This window comes from Rhynchophorus ferrugineus, unplaced genomic scaffold, assembly GCF_030347505.1.
Source record: "Rhynchophorus ferrugineus isolate W39M unplaced genomic scaffold, kcgeb_rfMv2 rfM4, whole genome shotgun sequence".
NCBI classification, from domain to species: Eukaryota; Metazoa; Arthropoda; class Insecta; order Coleoptera; family Curculionidae; genus Rhynchophorus; species Rhynchophorus ferrugineus.
In genome coordinates this window covers 3996401-4017571 of record NW_027472583.1, presented here as the reverse complement: position 1 = coordinate 4017571, position 21171 = coordinate 3996401, and the positions used below count along the sequence as shown (strand labels likewise).

At 31.5% G+C, this 21171-nt stretch overlaps 1 protein-coding gene across 9 annotated transcripts in view; it reads right to left on the bottom strand.

The window, feature by feature from the left end:
* Positions 1–21171, bottom strand: part of raw (NDT-like domain-containing protein raw) — a 212528-nt gene that overhangs the window by 6842 nt on the left and 184515 nt on the right. For 4 of the 9 annotated variants that reach the window (XM_076404335.1, XM_076404336.1, XM_076404337.1 and 1 more), the window contains 6 exons: positions 1921–2030; positions 1227–1373; positions 1050–1165; positions 737–948; positions 512–682; positions 174–451 (listed from right to left, as the gene is read on the bottom strand). In XM_076404335.1, the coding sequence (XP_076260450.1) occupies positions 174–451; positions 512–682; positions 737–948; positions 1050–1165; positions 1227–1373; positions 1921–2030 (1034 nt within the window). Of the gene's footprint in view, positions 1–173; positions 452–511; positions 683–736; positions 949–1049; positions 1166–1226; positions 1374–1920; positions 2031–2608; positions 2831–11168; positions 11635–21171 lie in introns of those variants that run through there. The other 5 variants (XM_076404334.1, XM_076404333.1, XM_076404338.1 and 2 more) reach the window with 5 other exon arrangements.

The window sequence follows — 21171 nt, the reverse complement described above, 5'->3', positions numbered from 1 at the left end:
TTCCAGATATCTTGTCAAATCTTCGTATTAATTGAATAACACGGTCCAATGTTTTATATTTGAGAGTATTTTTTTTGTATTGAGTGAAGTTCTTACATACCACTATAATTGGACTATGCTATATGTTATGAGTTAGTAGTAATTTTGAGCTAATGAATAAAAACAGTTCTTACTTTCAACATTACACATGCTGCAGTTTTCAGTGCTAAGTTCCGCCATGAGCACACAGAACTTTTCGAAACTAATTGTATCATTGGTATCTTTACGATTGATATCACCATCATTTTCAGTGCCGTTTGGTCTTGAAATATTATTATATAAGTTCTGGAAGTTACGGTAATTAAATAGTTTGGAGGTCTCTAGGGAACGGTTGGTCAATTTGTGATACGCGCCAATTACGTCGTACAACTTCATTTGACCATTATAACTGTCATATACCTCTCTCAACCGCCTGCAAACATATTAAATTTTAATTTGATTATTGCTAAAATTATCTAATATTAAAAATTACCTTAACTTGTACATAATTTGTTCATCGGGGCTCCTTCCATTTGATGATGCACTTTTTAATATTTCTGCTGTGCACTGTAAAGCTGTGGTAAGGTTACTATGTATTTGTACTCCTTTGGATTTGATTAGATCTAATAAAGATTTTTGACCTTGCACTAAATCATGATATTCTCTAAAAGATATATTGTTAGTTTGCTGAACATTGTCTAGGCAAAATTGAGCATACTTATTACTGATTGTTTCCCCCATAATGCTTTGTCCTTTCTTATATGGCTGTGCTACAACTATTACACATCGACCAGATGCAACCAAGTATGCTACTTCTAACATGCCTACTGTACTTCTTGTTTGACTATCAATGACAAAAAGTAAAACTGACGCTGACTGTTTGGCATCATGTTCCTGTGCTAGTAATTCTGGTGCCCACATAGATACTTGCTGAAATTAAATAGGATTTATTAACACATAATAGATTATGTATTATTATAAAATAAATATTATAGAATATTAATAAATACCAATCCTTCTATACCACTTACCGGATTGTAGAAACTAATCCCGTGTTTCTCTAATTCTGGTATTGCCGTGTCTGCTCTCCATGTCGTCGGATTGCATGAGCCTCCAAGAAATACCTCGCATTTGCTCTTTGGACATTCTTCACAGAAAATAATCCCAGTTAATGCAGGCTCTTTAGAGTACACTTATCACAAACTTACTGTTTAGCTTCTGTTGCATTGACTTCCTGTGGATTTTTGGTTTCTGAAGACTCTGCATCTCTCGGACGAGGATGCAAAACTCGCCAAAACTGAGGGTCTGATTAGGGCCATTTCTGCATTGTCTCACGCACTGCATCATTGTTCTTACTGAAACCATTACTTAAGTTAAATACATTCAATTTTTATGACTTAAACTGCACCAAAAATCCAGTTACCTTAATAAATAAACTTTCGAGGCGAAAGTTGGGCAATTGAACTACATTAAAAATACATTTTGTATATAATTTTTGGTTTGTGTGGAGTCTTTGTTGACATCTTTTGTGAGGTTAGATATTTGTTTATTTTTTATAATTTAGCTTAATATATATATGGTATATACAAAGTTAATTTAATCGATTAGCAGTGTACCGTTATACATTATTTTTTATAATAACTACTGACGATATATTGGGGTTTTCTGGTAAGTATATTTTAAAAAATAATGTATAATAAGTTGCATATTGGCACGTTGTAAACAAATTTGTTTACTTATATGTAGTGGGCAGTTATATTTTTTGGCTGCGGTACAACGTGTGTAGGCTCAGAGAATCACCCAAAATATTACTAACGATACGTTTCATTTTTGCAGTTACGCGGATGCGTATTTTTGGAACGAAAAAACATTGACCGCAATGATTTATTATATTATAATTACCTTCGTTATCTGTGGGGAACAATTGCATGTCATTGAACAGCGTCTTCACGGACTCCCGGGGTATGTTTTGAATGTCTCCTAATCGCATACATATTGCCTTGTAGACCTCCCTGAAACAATCAGAAAAATTCCATATAAGTAACGATAGAGTCCTTACACATCACGATACTTCCGCCACCTAGACGGAAGAGGTGAATTTAATAAACTTTCTCTAATTTTGACTTGTACCATGGCCTACTTTGATGTGTTAAAAGTAGAATATCATAGTATACAGGGGATAAAAATGCCAGTTAGCTTATATTTTATTAGCAAGATATTAATGCTATTCATGGTACACATATTCATGCGACAAAAGGGACCTCTTTTGGGAATAAAATATACATATAAACAAGGAAATATATATTAATCATGTTAAACAAAAACCTGGATCGATTATTATTATTATATTTTTTATAAGTGTTTTTTATTTAACGTATATGCGTTACTGATATTGTTATCTGATAATGTTTAAATCAAAGTTGATATCGATTAGTTCAGTCGCGTCGTATGGCATCAAATACTGAAATAATCCATGGGGTGCCACAATATTAAGCGAAACTGTTTACTTTAATTATATTCGTATGTTTAGTTGTCTATGTCGATTATTTGATGCGATGAAATAAAGTCAATTATCATAAAGGGTACGTACCCTGAAATAGGGAGTCTTTTTGTAGGCCACGACCGATTCAGGATGTTCTCCTTTTTTTGAACCATGTTTGATCAATTTCGCGACACTCTTCTTCTTAGGTGGACGTTAGACCGACGACATTTTCACCGAGATTGTAACCAGACCCGAACACACTCATGTTTCCGCGCGGTTTTATGTGGTACTTCAGTTCCGACAGATTTGCGAAGGGATACTGACTAGCATCTATAACAACGAGACATAGGAGGAATGCTTTTAATTTGTCGATGATAATCGACACTGACGAAACACAAGATAACAATATCGAACGATTTCGCAACGATTGTTTGTGATCGCTGTTATAAGAGCCGAATATGTATAAAACCGACTTGATTCTACCCTATCAGTTTAGTTGATTATGTCGTTCTCGTCGAAAGTCAAGCGAGTCGTAGGTGGCCGGTTGCTGTTCGACAAAATTGAAAGATTGTCAAATTGTTTTGGTTATTTTGATGGATTTTTGTATATTTTATGGTATTAATCGGTCATAATTCAAGACTCAGTATTAAAAGAAGGAATTCGAGGGCTGTTTTTCATATTTATTGTGCAAAATTTGCGTATTTAAATACGTTGCCCAATTGTCTTAAAAAAAACAGATTATTTAGTTAATCTTCAACATTTTGACGATGACTTGACAGTGACAGTGACATAAGCTGCGACGAGTAGTATTTATCTTAGTATGGACGTAATAAATTGTGTTAGGGTATAATAAGAATAAATTATTATTTTGAAATATGGACAATTGCGAATTATTTGATCTATTTAGAATCATGACATATTAATTAACGTAATATGTTAGTATTATATAACCCTCTATACAGCAATATAATAATTATTAAAAAAGTTAAAAAGTAAAAAAAATAACATTATATCCTAGTACTTAACGACATACCACCGTATATTAAAACTATCTAAATGTAAAAGTAAACAATAATATGTTATATCAACCGTTATATTACCGCATTGTTAAAAATAGATTTCGGTTCGGTATTATATTTATTGATTTCCGATATCTAATGCGGGCGTCAATCTTTGAAGGCGGTTTGCAAACCGTAAAATGCAAAATGTGGTTATGTAATGTAAACCGAGATCCCATTATAATTCGTGTCCTTTTTAATATGCCAAAAACACCAGATCCTTTATCAACGATCGCATTGACAATAAAAAACGTGTTGCATAATTACTGACAGTTCACGATCGGCGAGTAGGCCGTGGCTGCGACAATTTACGCGATTTAGTTTTCAAATATATATGGTTGTCAATTGAAAATGTTCTTGCAAAATCCTCTATAATGAACGGCGGGAAATGTTCAATTATTAGCGGACGTTTCATTCGCAACAGTGTTACATCATCAGTAATTTTCGCGGTACTAAATCGGTGATGACTGATTTTTTCTTTTTGGATACCCGATGCAGAACCACTTCCGTCAAGTGTTTTTCAATACGTTCATCGTTCATTGTTCATTGGTGGCTGAATTGGAGATCATTTAATAGTATGCGTTAAATGTATAGTATTATCGTGTTATGTATCGAAAACGTTATTATTTAAATGGTTTTCTTGCCAAAATTATCCTTTATTTTTCACTTTGACAGTTGTTTTATAGGTTATATACGTAACCTTTTAGCCTTAGTGATTTTTTAGTGATATTTGATAAAGTTGGTTTAATGTTATACGCAAAATCGTCTGTATTGACAAAAAAATTGCATTTTTTCATCAATACGTATCGAGATTTTCTAAAATTATCGCTTATTTTTAGAATGTTATTCTTATGTCGTTAACTTTACTGTATAAAACATTCTATTTTGAATAGTCTTTGGGTCCGGCTTAAACGATTTTTATTGCCCGTTAATGTTTGTTATATTTACTTCTGCATCATCGTTATGATTTTAAATCTTGGATGAGGTTGGCGCGAATTTATAGACAGTTTAACGATAGTCCGTTATTGTTGAATTAATTATTAAGAAGATATTCATCGTTGTTCAGGTTATCACTTAAAAAGTATCTAAAAATATATATTATTTATTTAAAATAAAATTGCGTTATAATTTTCAAAGATGGCAAATAATTGTTTTAGCCTAATGGAAATTACGTCATTGGTTGATGAAAGTAAAAGGAGTTGCATTCAAGGATGTAACATTGCAACGGTGGCGAATTTTAAGGACGTAAATTATTATTTCACTAGTATTATTAGCCAATATTAATAATACATTAAGATGCCATATCCTATGGAACAAAGCTAAGCGACATTTTAAGCAGTAACAAAAGAAAAAAAAGAAAATTGTATTTTATTCAAATTCCATTATGATCAGAGTGGCATGAATATCGACCTATATAATTATCAAAAAAGCAACATAACCTATACAATATATTGAAATCGACTTGATAGGCAACCCAAAATTACTGTAGAAGGACCCACAATTAGAGTATAAAATAAAATAATACTTAGTTAAAAATAATAAAATTATATCTTATTCAAATTCAATTGTATATAATGTATATTCAGCATACATAAATGGTAAACTGTATAATCGTCAAAAAACATAATCAAAAAGGATAATGAAATCGACTGGATAGGCAACCCAAAATTACTATAAATAACATAATTGGGCATTATATGAAATGTCGTATCAACAATCTCTGATCGGAAATAGTTTCGTAACCTAGAATATCTTGTAGTGGCAGTATTATATGACGCGGTTAGAGTAAAACTTAATCAAATTACTGTTACTATTAAAAAACAATATACATTTTTGATGTGATGACCGACGAACACTAGTAAAAAAACGTGTAGAGCTTGTTAACTATCGTAGAACCCTTGTAGCCGAACAGTACCCATACATATGTAGATAAGTTAAGCGTTTTTTTCTTATCTCAACAGCAATTATTGCCGTAACCATGTTTGGCCTAAGTAAAGGTTATCGGGAAACAATTTTTGTTTATCTTTCATTTACACTGATGCCGTCAAAAAGTTCATTTTTTGATATGATGTGGCACCAAAAATAAAGATTACCCAATGGAGTGGTAATTGCTTTTTTTTGCGAAAGTTCGCCGTTCTCGAGCTGGTCACCGAGAAAGGTCGCTTCTAAATACACAGAAAATTCAAATAATGGTATTAGTTAGCATCTATTTACATATAGATGGTGAATCGTTCGAACTGTCAAATCCAGAACAATTGCGTCGTTATTTTTGTTCGATTTATTTTTAAACCGTATTATTTAGTTTTATTATCAAGTTGTAGTTTGAATATCATATAAACAGTTTGCATATACTACTATATTTATTATATTGTTACTATAAAAAGTCCTATTATATTACGAACTATTCGTTACGTTAGGGCACTCGGCTTGATTAACGTTAGGGTTGCCATCTGTTGGTTTATTTTTGAGGTGTCTGTTAATTTTACCCTGCCACTTTTGACATTGCTGTCAGTTTTGGACTAATTACATTATTAGTTTTCATAGAATTCATTGAGTTCTTGTAATGATTTTAAACCCTCTAATTTAAAAAAAAACCTGAATACATATAATACTATTAATCCGAAATTATATAAAAATGTTTACAGTGTATTATAATTAATATGCTAACAATAGTGTATTTGAAGTTTGAAGATAACGGCCTATAATATAGTCTCAATATTTGCTGATGTATTATAGTGCGATTAAAACTGTTACATAGATAGATATTTGTGTTTTGTTCGTTATTTGCTTTAGAATAATAAAAAAATAGATGCAAATTAACATTTCCATGCTAAAAATGATTTCTTACGTACGTACTATCAATTTTATTAAAATAATATTTAGTACGTTTTGTTTACTGTACTTTATTTATTGCACATATATTGATATCAATGTGAAAATTATATATATAGTTTATGTCATCATTAATATTGAATATATTTTAATCTGGCTTTCAATATTCTTTAAAAATAACAGTTTTAAAAATTAATAACTTGATAGCCCATGAAGAAATATTCTTGCATTTAAACTAGTTTTCTAGATCCTTTGTAGCGGTAATGTCCTATTTCATCTCGATATTTGTTTTGTTTTTTTGACATCATATTAAAATATTGATATAGTTACTTCTTAGTACAAGTTCCAACCTCTTTATTTATATGTAGTACTTAAAGCATACTTAAAATTTCTTGTTATTGATCTCCCATGGTTCACTAGAACTTATGCTCTTGTTTTCTTGGGTATTGTAATGACATAAAAAATAATCAGTTCCGTTGAAAGCATAGGATAAAATCTCAATGTCCAAAAAGTATTTTGAAAATCGTAAATTTTGTCAGAAGACATTTCAAGGCTGATGATACGACATTGGCCGAGTTTTTAAAATCTAAATTTTAAAATATATATATGTCGTTACGTAAAACATAACCTAACATAAATAACATAAATTCAAATCCTAAAATGTGTTCGTCTTTCATCATAAAACCATTCATTTAATATCCTAAAAACATTCTGCCTGGTATGATATACGAATGTTATTGCTTGAATATCTTTGAAATGAATATTTTTTATAGAAAAATATGTTTTTTTAATATTTTATCAGGGTTAAATTTATATTTAAGGAATAAATTTTTAATAATAGGAACTTCAAAAGTTATAATTTGTAATATCCAAAAATGAACAGAAATGTCAAAACAAGGTCGTTCCCACCGTCTGTCAAATGTCAGTCAACCCTACTGAAAATTTATAATTTAAATTTTTAAAAAATTTAGGAAACTTTAACAATTAAGAAAGAAAATCAAAGAAAACCTAAAAAGTATATACTATACTAGTTAAATCTATTAATATATTTCCTGTTAATTTATTATGTATTAAACAGAAAACGATATAGAATATTGAGAATTGAGTTAGAACACTTATTTTTGCGTATCGAGCATTGTTTTTTTAGAAAAACGTCTATAATGACGTGACTGATAATGTATCCGTTTATAAATATGATGCTGGCTAAATATGATCTTTAATTCTCCGGCATAAGGACAAGGTATAAATAAAATCGATTAAATGATTATAATAGATAACAGAAGCTTGTTTCTGACCTACATATATAAGTAGTCCTAGTCGATGAATCGGATAGATTATTTTTTAAATACTTAACTTTAAGTCATTTGGTATGTTTAGTTGCCTATATTTCCTTAATTAATAATATTATATCCTTGTATTACATTCAATATAAAACATACAACATTATAAAACACTGTATATTATTTAAGTAACCTTGTATTTTTGTTAAGCAATTTAAATAATAAACATCTACACAATCAAAACTGACTTTTACAATGACAACTAATTAGATTTAACTGAACCTATTATAAAACAGAAAATAATATTAAATAAATAATTTTATCCATCAATTATAAAATGTCATTTACGTGTATAATTAGTTGCCTGACAATATTAGATTACTTCACTTCATGGAGCGAGATACTTTTTGAAAACGCTATGTGAAATACTATAAATTTGAATTTTACCTAATTGGTAAACAAAATTAAGGATATAGACGCTTATAGTAATGGTAAACAATGTGTTTGATATTTCAGTCCATTTTTAGGCACATTTTTCTATTACCCCGGTACACGTAGCGATCTATTTTAGACGATGGTCTAATAAATCGGTCTGTGTATACAAATTATTGTGTGCTTTACGTGGTTAATGTACTTAAAATATTGAAAAACTACTCACGCAAAATAATATTGATCCTATTTACATTGTATATACAGGGAAGGTTCGAGAAGTAGTGTGTTATTAAGAGAAGAATGATCAAAATTGTTTTTTTCATTGTGCGTATTTTGTTAGTCTCAGAGATCCAAATATATTTTTAAAAAACGGTAGTGATTATTTGTTTTTATTATTATATTGATTATGATACTATTATATGGTATATATGTTAAACGGGTTGGATAATAAATAAGGATGAAATATGGTAAGGAATTACATTAGTGATATCATATATAATCTTTTTTATCGCCAGGTTGGTTTGTAGATATGATGTGTATATAGTTGAATCTTTTAGTTATGTTATCTTGTAGTATAATGTTTAATCTACTTTTTTGGCCTTGTAGTTGCTTTTCCGAGCCTTCTAATTCAAGGAACAAATACAACGTGTTTATGCTGTTTAATCAATTTATGTTCTTGGTGCCATATTTTTAGTCAGCCAAAGATGATATGTATATTATTAAAAAATAGTATTATTGTTCCAAATAATTCTTTAAAAAAGATATTCAATAAATTGTTCAGTTTCAAATGCACATATTAATATTAGATAATCTAAAAAACAAATAAATGAACAAAGATAAGAATAGAAAGTGTAAAAAATTACTAATATTTGTGGTTTGTGTGTATTATACGAAGCTAAAAAATAGCATTTAACATATATGGCCTAAAACTGAATACAACTAACAACATGAATTTTGTTATATACGGTTAAAATCTATCTAAGCTATGGGAGAATCTTTAGGTAATCTAAATAACCTACATCTCCAATTATCAGTTATTTATTTAGTAATGTGTAAGTATAACTTAAGATAAAAAACAGACTATAGAACTAAATTAAGTTAACTTTTGTAGACTCGACAGGTAACTATGTAGGGTTTGTTTTAAAAGGCTCTTTTGAATTGTAAGTTAATACAATTAATTAAATAAAAATAAGGTTGCCGATTAATTCTTTCAAAAATTATCAGTTATTGTACATAATTATTTTAGGTTAATTAATTAATTTAGTTTAGTAAAAATATGTACATTTTACATATCTACATCTCATAATTTAATACTACTGGATAATGTTGAAATAAACTAAGGCGTCATAATCATAAATATGCTATTTTTAAACATAAACACACATAACATAACTTAACAAATAACATTCTTCTTCATTTCAGTCTTTCTACTTAATTTTAATTCGTTTTTATCACAAATAGAACTCTTAAATTATATTGATTCAAATATATTGGATAAAACACTGTATTGTCCAGAGTGGAATTAGGCGTTTTGCTACGATGCGTCAAATGCACCTGTCATGTCATGTCATATCATGTAACAGTGATTTAGGCAAATAAAATGTAATGTAATGAAACCACATTTAAAACAATTTTTTAGGTTATCTAGGTATATATATATATACAAGTTGTTTTCATAAAAAAAATAATTGAATAATAAAATAGGTCTATTACTAATTATGGAGAGCTACAAATGTTATATTATTAGAATGGAAATAAGATCAGTAGAACATATTTAGTGAATTATTTTTAGGTTAATATTGTGGTTTTAAGATTATTGTAAGTCAATACTAGAATAATATTATTAATAAGGTATGATCATTATTGATTGTTTATATATTTAAAATACTATATTATTTAAAGTTAAAGTAAGTAAATAAAATGAAGACAACATTTTTAGTGATTATTTTTATTATATGTTAATATTAAAATATTTAAATTTCTAAAAAAACTGGAATAATTTTACTAATAAGATTTTATACAGCTATCCATTTTTATACATCTGTATGTAGATATATCTTCAAAACTTTCAAATTTCCTTAAGAAATAATTATATTTTTACACTGGACGTCTAACTTTACAACAACACTGACGGTTTTTTTAAAGTTGCTGACAAATGCTGATCCCCAAATGTAATGAAACATTCACAGATGTAAATTATGGTGAAAAAAAGGATAAATCATTATTTTTACATAAAGTGAATAGAATGGCAGACACGGCCAAACAAAATTTCATTTAAACATTTTTTTATAATGAATATATTTGTCAGAATTTTTGAAAAACTTGATTTAGAAAGAAAGTTTCCGCCTCAGATTTTACATAAGTGCTGATAATTTCGTCAATGTATGTTTGATTAAGCCAAAGTTATAACGAAAAGTTTATTTCTTGAGAAAAATATATGGAAATAGTGCGAGAACCTTCTTATTATATATAAAATGTGATGCAAAAAACGATGAAACTATTGTTTTTTTTATATAGACCGAATATTTTAAAGATAGGAACAAAAAATTAATTTAAACATTTTTTTACAAAAAAAAAATTTATAGTATTTTTGGGATACTTACATTTAGAAGCAAAACAATGTTACCTACCCATTAAGCATCCAATTTTATATATTATGCTGATAAATTTAACAATGAATCTTTGATTAAACTAATGAACTAGAGAAAAGTAGCGATTTTTCTTGAAAAATGTAGATTTCCAAATTAAGTAAAAGTTTGGTATTGTATCAATGTTGACATGAGAAAAACATCAAATACATAATTTTTCATGTAAAGTAAACAATTTTTTAGTCATGAATTTCAAAATATATGATTAGACTTAAATTAAGAAAGTAATATAAAATTCTTTGTTGTAGTGAGATTTGTTGGACAATTTTACTATCCCGTTGTAATGAAAAAATGCTGATTTCATTCCCTTAATTATTATTAATTAACTATAGCTCAATTTTTTTTTATTTCCGTATTTTTTAGGTTAGTTTCACAGCATGGATAAATTAAGTTACCAACTAAAACGGGTTAAGCCTACTTGGATCGGTTTTGGGCCGGGAAATAACAGGAAGAATAAATAGAAACTCTCCCGAGAGCCGAGACATATCGATTGTATGATCTGTTCCGACACAGCGCGTACATTTTCAACCAGATACTCACAAGATTTGCACGATCTTTTTCGAGATATCGCACCAGCCGAATTTCATCCTCCCCTTGACCGGCACAATATCTCGATAACTATTTATGAGACCCATCTTGCACGAACGAACTATTTTTACTCTTACGTGGACAGTGGTCCGTCGTCGGCGTACGACTCGGATCGGGGCAAAAACAAAAAAGAGGAGAAACAAGCACTTACAACGCGACTAACAGCAGCAACACGAGCGGTCCGTTGGCCATTCGATCGTGGCGGTCGCGAACACGTATCCGACACCGTTGTCATAAGACTGTGCCGGGGAACTCTGGGTTGGCGCGAACGATCCAAGAACCTGGGAACGTTTCGCGAGCACGGCGTGGTAGTGGCACGCTGGCTGTGTTTTCTTATAGAGCGGCTATGCGCTCGCTATTTCCGCGTTTCCGACGGTTTGTCCACTCGCTAGCAGTCTTCATTTACGCGTCGAGGGTATAGTGTCGGAGTAAAAGAGAAATAGTTAATGCAGATCCGACGCGGCTTCAATAGAATTAATTTTTTGATGAAAACAGTGACGCAATTTGAAAGATAAAACAGGCTTGCAACAAAAAGCTGTTTGAAGATTTTCAACTGATTTCTATATATTCTGGTATGCTGAAAACAAAAATAATACATACATACAAATATAAATGCTATCACGTCAAGACAGAACTTATTTCTGCCAGGGGTGTCTTCCTTCTGGACATCGCGAGAAGTAAGAGTGAAGTAGACTCTTACTTCATAATTTGTCCAAGAGGATCAATTGGTTTATTGCACCGATATTGAAAGATGCAGTAAAGATCCAATACGATACAGCACAATAGCGTCTTTTGGTAGATTTATAAAAATGATACGTCAAGCAGTTCTGTTTCATAGCGGTGGTATTTGTGTTTTGGGGCAACAAGCTGAGGTTTCCTTGCTTTTTGAGTCAACGGGGTGACAGAGGCAGGGTAAATCACTGTGCCAAAAAGGGTTGGCTGCCGAGGGAGTTTAAAGGTGGCGAACAGAACGTTCTCCAAAAAACAATGGTATCGTTGCGGGTCTATTTTTTCTCGTATGTAAAGAGAATAACTGGGAAATTTAAAAACTACTTTATTTAAAATAAAGTTAAGTTACAAAATAGGCGGATATAATAAAAAGTTATTGACGACAAGTTTCACATTATCAAGTGGCACCAACGGTGCGCCCATTGGGTATGTAGTTTTCTTCTTCCTCCCTTGTGTCCGCCTTGGTGGTAGAGAACTTGTTTACTTGCTAGCTATCTTCATATGGAATAACAGAGAAATAGTTATTGTAGATCCGACGCGGCTTCAATTGAATTTATTTTTTGATGAGAAAAGTGATGCAATTAGAAAGACAACATAGGCTTTCAACAAAAAGCTGTTTGAAGATTTTCAACTGATTCCAATACATTCTGGTATGCTGAAAACGAAAATAACAATACATACATACATACAAACATACATGCCAGGACACCAAGACTGAAAAGCCGGAACTTACTTCTGCAAGGAGTGAGACATCGTGAGAAGTAAGAGTAAGTCATAATCTACTCAAGAGGACCAATTGGTTTACTGCACCAATATTGAAAGATGCAGTAAAGATCCAATACGATACAGCACAATAGCATCTTTTGATAGATTTATGAAAATGAAACGTCAAGCAGTTCTGTTTCATAGCGGTGGTATTTTTGCTTTGGGAAAACAAGCTGGCCTTACCAGGTTTCCTTGGTTTTTGTGTCTACGGGGTGGCAGACACCTAGTAAATCATTGGACCAAAAGGGGTTTGCCGTTGAGGGAGTTTAACGGGTTCGCACAGAACGTTCTCCAAAAAACAATGGTACCGTTGCGAGTCTATTTTTTCTCGTATGTAAAGAGAAAAACTGGGAAATTTAAAAACTACTTTATTTAAAATAAAGTTAAGTTACAAAATAGGCGGATATAATAAAAAGTTATTGACGACAAGTTTCACATTATCAAGTGGCACCAACTGTGCGCCCATTGGGTATGTAGTTTTCTTGTTCCTTCCTTGAGTACGTCTTGGTGGTACAGAACTTGTTTACTTGCTAGTTATCTTCATATGGAATAACAGAGAAATAGTTATTGTAGATCCGACGCGGCTTCAATTGAATTTATTTTTTGATGAGAAAAGTGATGCAATTAGAAAGACAACATAGGCTTTCAACAAAAAGCTGTTTGAAGATTTTCAACTGATTCCAATATATTCTGGTATGCTGAAAACGAAAATAACAATACATACATACATACAAACATACATGCCAGGACGCCAAGACTGAAAAGCCGGAACTTACTTCTGCCAGGAGTGAGACATCGTGAGAAGTAAGAGTAAGTCATAATCTACTCAAGAGGACCAATTGGTTTACTGCACCAATATTGAAAGATGCAGTAAAGATCCAATACGATACAGCACAATAGCGTCTTTTGGTAGATTTATAAAAATGAAACGTCAAGCAGTTCTGTTTCATAGTGGTGGTATTTTTGCTTTGGGAAAACAAGCTGGCCTTACCAGGTTTCTTTGGTTTTTGTGTCTACGGGGTGGCAGAGACCTAGTAAATCATCGGACCAAAAAGGGTTTGCCGTTGAGGGAGTTTAAAGGGTCCGCACAGAACGTTCTCCAAAAAACATTGGTACTGTTGCCGAATTAATGCATATAAGAAACCTGTCATGAATAACCTACTGTAAGATCAAAATTATTCGAAGACATGCTGTTAAAACGTATTAAAGCATTTATATAAAGATCAGATTTCCAGTTTGGATTTCGAAATCACCACTCAACAATAGACCAATTGTATAGAGTAACAACGGACATTCAAAAGGTCTTTAAAGTACTTTTATGCAATATTCCTGGCTGTCTCATAAGGTTTTGACCGGGCATGGCAAATTTGGGGCTAGTCCACATGATGGACAACTTGCTACCACGGTACTATTGTCAACTGCTGGAGTTATATTTTTTCGAAAGAAAATTTAGAGTCTCATATGAAGGGGCATTCTCAAGACATAAACCTATTTCGGTTGGAGTTCCATAGGGTAGTGCCTTGGGACCACTCCTGTACCTGCTTTATACTGTTGATATCCCAATAAGAAAATAAATATTACTTGGAACAATTGTCGACGACACAGCTATCATAGTAAAACGTATATCTCTGGACAAAACAAATGGACTAGAGACTGGAAAATATAGCTTAATAGCTCCAAACCTATCCAAGTTAATTTTGCGTTGCGGCGAAATTACAAAAACCTAATTATATCACTTGACGCATGCCCGATTCCTCAAGTAGAATCAGCTAGATATCCCTCTCGACGGTAGGTTAAATTGAAAGAATGATGGCAAAAAACTGAGCAGATCAGATTCAAAATCAAGTAACTGTACTGGTTAGCTGGAAAATCACTCAGCTTCACCTAAAATCAAAGATATTGTCTTACCAGTCAATAATAAAGCCAATTTGGATCTATGGGGTGTAAATCTGAGGATGTACTAAAACATCATACTAACTAGTAATCCAACGCTGCTAAAACAAAATTCTACGATTAATTACCAATGCTTATCGCTACGTAACCAACGAAGAGCAACACCATGAAGATTTCGCCTTAAAGTATGAAATAAAGTTACAAAATCATAGCGACGTGGAAGCAATATAGCAACTGGCCAAAAGAAAATCAGAAGATTGAAGCGAACCATACCATCCGAATTTGTATAGTGTATAAGTGTTACTCTTCATGTATTAATCCAGTAATCGTCTTGCTTGTATATTAACAATGGTAATAAATTAATTTGTAAATTAAGATTGCACAAAGCATATCTAATGTAAGAGGTAATTAATATAAAAAAATGATTTGTGTAGATGCACTTAAGATCCAATACGATAGTGTCACAAGCCTTCGATAAGGTATGGCATGACGGCCTTCATACCCTACAGAAAATGTTACCGAAACAACACACTGAACTATTAAAATCCTACTTTACAGCGATAATGTTTCGAGTCAAACAAGAGGAAGCCTACTTATCTATCATTCCATATAGTAACAAGCATCCCGGAATGAATCTTCGTTACTCAGGTCACTCAATAAATCAACAGTTGCAATGAGACATCTGGAGAGATTTCGCTCTCATATTAATAACACCAGAACAGGATATAGACTCAAAATAATCATTGATACCATGATACTATTGATTTTGTCTAATGTAGTGTAGTGAGATGCATTTAATAGAAAAACAGTGGTGTTAATACATAAACATCAGAGCCTAAGATCAGTTTTCACTTGTTTTTGTGTATGGGATAGCAGGGACCGAGCAAATCATTGGACCAAAAAAGGAAGAAGACTCTAAGAAACATTAGTACGTCCACATACAGTTCTTTTATCAAGGCGGTACCTCAAGCTGGGATTGATGAAGCAATTCGTAAAACCACTCCTTAAAGATGGAGATTATTTTAAAAAAAATCATAGTTTCCAGGCTTGTCAAAAGCAAAAGCGAAGGAAGGTGCTTCCATCGGATTATGATGGCCCAACAGTTCATCACTACCATGTTGGATTCTCAGAAAGAGGGGTGAATTGCTTTTAATGATCTTATTTAAGGAGAAAGTAGCAATTTCCTCAATAAATACCTTTTTAAAGTAAAAAAAAATTGACCAGTAGACATACCAGCACTTAACAGAATCGGAATAATGCAAATTCAAACATATTTAAATTATTAGAGTAGGAATTCAGAAAGTGTTTCAATAGACACACGCAAATGAACAAAACACATTTAAATTTTTATTGAAAGTAAAAGTCCAAATAGATTTCACTTTGGATTTTATATTAAAACAATCGTTTTATACGGTATCGTTTTAACTAAATAAATTAAACACGTATAATTAAAATTAATAATAAGTTGAACAATATCTATAATAGGCAAACCGATGTATAGATAGTATATTTTAAAGATTGTGTCAATAACAATGTTGAAATGTTTTAGAAATAACAAACAGTTGGCGATAAAAATAAATTTAAAGATTATACATAGTTGAGGAATTTCAATGTTAAGGTCCTCATGGATTGATTTTTCTTGTAGATTAAAGTTTACCAACCTACGGTAGATCGTCATAAATTTTGACAAGTCGATGATGGAAAGGGATCAAAGAATTCTTTGGGGAGTTTATGTGTAAAGTAAGAAAAATATACGAATTATGACATGTTTATGTATACTTAAGAATCGTTGTCTGATTCTAATTTATTTTTCAATCAGCGTTCTAAAGGGCTACTTCCAACTAAATGTTCTAAATTCAAAATTAAAGTTAATATACATATACGAGAAGAATTATTCCGAATAAAACAAAAAGTTCTGTTTTAAACAAATAGGGACATAACTAATTTATATTATAAATATATAATTAACAAATAATGTTATAGTGCCAATGATTTATATCAAAATGATATATATTGAATAATAAATTAATTCTAAACATTATTTTTCTAACATACGTTTTTTTCGTAAAAAGCATTAGGTTGCTCTTATTTCACAGATAATTAATAAAAGTTCCTACCGCCATAATTGCACTAAATATTCACCTTTTATGTATATTATTCTAGAATAGGGTTATAAAAACGTACATTAAAAAAATAGTGACCTCATAACGGTATGATGTAATGATAATTTTAGGTTTCGTATAATTCGCATTATTCATTTCATTAAATACTCGTTATAATATATCTTATTAATAAAACTACAGGGTGTACAAAGTATCCTTTAACGTTCCAAGCGATGTATGATCAAAACCGAAAAGGATTATTCCAAAGAAATAATCCCTAATTCATAATCTTTTGTATTTATATCGTTAATCTTAATCAAATAACTTATTAAGAAAAGAGAATAGCGTGTGGTTGGATCGTCAATCATTTCGAAATTACTCAAAACATCTCTTAAACTTGTCTCGTGGAATATGAATAAGAACGTAGTAGTTGAGGGTATAGCCACCAATGGCGAATTGAAGTTACTCAAGGTACTGACTAAATGAGGATCCTCTTTTCCCCAAAATCAATGTCATAGGATGTTGAAGGCTTTCTGCTTCAGAGTGAAGAAAAACAAGATTGTTATCCGAAAGGTTTTAGGACCTTTAACAAACCAGAGGCACAGCGAAATTATTGGTACTTTGTTATTATTTAGCTATTATCGCCATATATTTGAACATGAGTGAATATGTAGAAGCCAGCATTTCTTCTACCTTCGCATCAAAAAGTTGCGAATATATATGCCGTGAAATATAACAAAAACTGTTGACTGAATTTATGAACACAATTCACAACAAAAAAACACAAGAAACTACTATAATTATAACAAAAATACAATGAGATTCTCCGTTATAGCAATAGTATCATCATTTATAATCTTCAAACAGCTAGATTATTTATATTTTGACAGTTAATGTTGGCACACCTACAACATCGAAAACCGACAAGCCACAAATTGAAAATGTAGAATATAGAAAATATAAAGTAAAACTTTTTTTCGCCGAAATATGAACAAAAAATGTTCTCTGTGCGTTGAAAATATCTGAATTGATACTGAATAAAACGCTTTTGCAGGATTTGCTTCAATTTATTTCAAATTGAAGAAAAAGGCGGCTGAAGTACATCAAATGCTTTGTGAAGCTTTTGGTGGCCATGCTTCATTGATACTACATTTTAACAGTGGTGATATTAACACTGAAGACAAATAGTCTTTTGGACAGGCAAAAAAATTTGAGGACGAGGATATGAAGGCATTTCTCGATGAAACCCTCAATGGGGATTGTTATTGGCTACAATTGATGCATCTGAGCCGAGTACTGAGCAGAAAACAGTTATTCTTCAACAAGATAACACAACAAGGACCACATGATGAAACTATGAAATGATAACCGATGAAAATTCATTTTAGGACTTTAGAAATACTTTAGAACTAATTTGTAAGCCTAATACATGAGAATATACTTAAGACTAAAGGATTAGGATTTGATATGGAAACGTCAAAGCTTACGAAACTGATGCTTTGTCCTCCAGCCTCCATATTTTTATTGTAATTTTATGTAATGGTATTTTTTTTACATGGCTAGAACTGTATATACAGTATAAACCATTTCTATACTAATTTTCCCAGGCTATTTAATTTTAGATGCCGTTTATTTATCAATAAGGTTTATTGACTATTTAGATTCGAAACACTCAATAAATGTCTGTAAACAATAGTGAAATTGTGACCTCATTTAGTTTACCTCGACCTCCCCAGAATGATTCATTCTAAATTTATTTTAAATGAGAATTAATTTAACGTCATTTAAAAATCGTTTGACGGACATTTATCATCGCGTAATCCCGTTTGGTGATAGTTTTCACAGAAAATAAGACATTTCATTTATAATCAGGGAATGTCCTAGTCGTAATGGGAAATGATGATAGGGAAATCTTAGTTAACACACGTTTGATTTAATTTGTAGCGTTTGGTTTTGGTAAAATAGTTCACATACACTTAAACTGAAACAAAATTTAATGAAAATATACTGTAAGTTGCTAGCTGCCACATTTTCCCCTTGTTTTGGATAAGATCTACTAATTCCCTATAGCGATAAGATTCCAGCTTTCAACCTGAGCAGGGAGGAACATTTCGTAATCTTAAAGAGAACGAGGACAAAATTGATTAGATCAAAAAGGTGCAGGACCTCTAAGCTGATAGCAGCTCACCTGGAGATTATTACTACTCCAGCAATATGGTCTTTCATAAATTAATGAATCTTCACATTAGAGGTTCAAGAAATTTTTTAAATTCATAATAAAACCCAGCTCAGAACTAATAGTCAACAATTCATATCAAACGAAGTATTATGGTAATTTTAAAAGCAAGATACGGATTATCTGAAGCAAACCAGGAAACATTCTTACTTGTTTTACTTTAAGTTTACACTTCAGAACTTATCAATGAGCAATAAGGGTATCACAAGGATATGTACCACAGTGATATCTCTAAATGTGAAGGAGTAAGAATGACCATATTTGATTACTTACTTACTTACTACAAGTAAAAACATTTAGACAGCTGTAAATGGTCTAGAATAAGAAATTACAAATAAATGTAAATGCTATGAAGTCTACACATGTAGATTTCACCTACAATTACCTGTGTAGATTATCTCGTATGTGTCCGTCCACAGAATGGATACAGCTTTAAGAATCTAAACAAGAAGATGCAGCATTGACGATGAACATTTAATGGATACAATTCTCATATAATACAGTCACAGAGAGAAAAAACCTAATACCAACACACCAATTTGGGTTTATTGACAACCATTCAACAATTGACCAGGTCCATAGAAGAACAGATGTTATTAAAAAAGCCTAGGGAAGTAGAAAAGTAGGCTCAGCTATATTCTTAGATGTAGCACAGGCTTTCGATAAGGTTATTAAAGTTACTAAAATCGTAAATTACAGCCAGAATATTTAGAATTAAACAAAAAGAAACTTATAAGTGGAGCCAATGCTTTATCTACTGTACACTTGTGATATACAAATGGAAAATATTACGATGGCTACATTTGCTGATGATAGTGTGATCGGTCACAATAGTAAAGAAGCCACACGAAAATTACAGCAGGCAAGTGAATATAAATAATTGGACACTAGCTTGGAAAATAAAAATTAACGAAAGTAAATCTGTGTATTATCACCTACAATCAGATCGTACAAGTACCAATAACATTAAATAACATTATCATTCTATATAGCAACAGCGCTAAATATCTTGGAATGAATCTTGATGCAAAACTTCGCTGGAAAGAACATATAAAGAAGAAAAGAAAAGAACTGGAATTGAAATATAGTAAAATGTATTGGCTAATTGGAAGAAAATCACAATTATCAGTACATAATAAATTGCTTTTATATAAGCAAATACTGAAACCTTTATGGACATACGGAGTTCAATTATGGGGATGTTCTGCAAAGAGTAACATAAACAAAATACAAATATTTCAGAACAAAGTCCTGAGAAGTATTGTGGGCAAACCCGAATACTAGAGGACTGACTACCTACATCGAGACTTTCAGATACCCACAAGTCAATCAGACAAGAAATCAAAAGAATTACAAGGGGGCATGAGGAAAGACTCCATTCTCATGAGAATATTGAAGTATTGCAACTTCTGGATACCACCAGAGCAGGACACAGACTCAAAAGAATTAAACCATCTGATCTTGTATAGTGTTGTGTAGCGAGGTGCAATTAATAAAAAAATAGAGCAGTAACATGTATAAACATTATTTTACCAGTGACTGAGATAGGGCCGATGGGCTCTCCTAGTTATATACCTAGATTTAAGTTATCATAAAGACAAATTGTAGGTTAGTCGGAAACGACTAGTAACAATAAAGTAATAATTAAATTATATATATATATATATATATATATATATATATATATATATATATATATATATATTAAAGAAGGAGAAATAGAAAAAAATAAGACTGAGGAAATTAGATAAATTGACGGAGCTGACAACCATGCGAAATGATAGGAATTAACAGGCGGAAGATATTTGCTTTTTATGATCTAGTAGTCATTGAAAGTTCCTCGGTCGCAGGCCTTAAAGCTGTAAATGTCTTTAAAATTTGACCCAACCCGGTTACTGTTGAAAATGTAAGACAATTCCGTCAATTAATTTGGCACAGGATGGCTTCCTATACCATTTTAAGCCGATTACGAAGTAAAAGTCTAGCGCGAACTTAGGTAACGCGGTCCGCTTAGTTTAATTCATGAAGACAAAAGAAAATTGAATTAAAACGGTGGGTGACTAAGGGTCCCATTTACGATGGTGCGTTTGCCGACAACAATCGGAAGG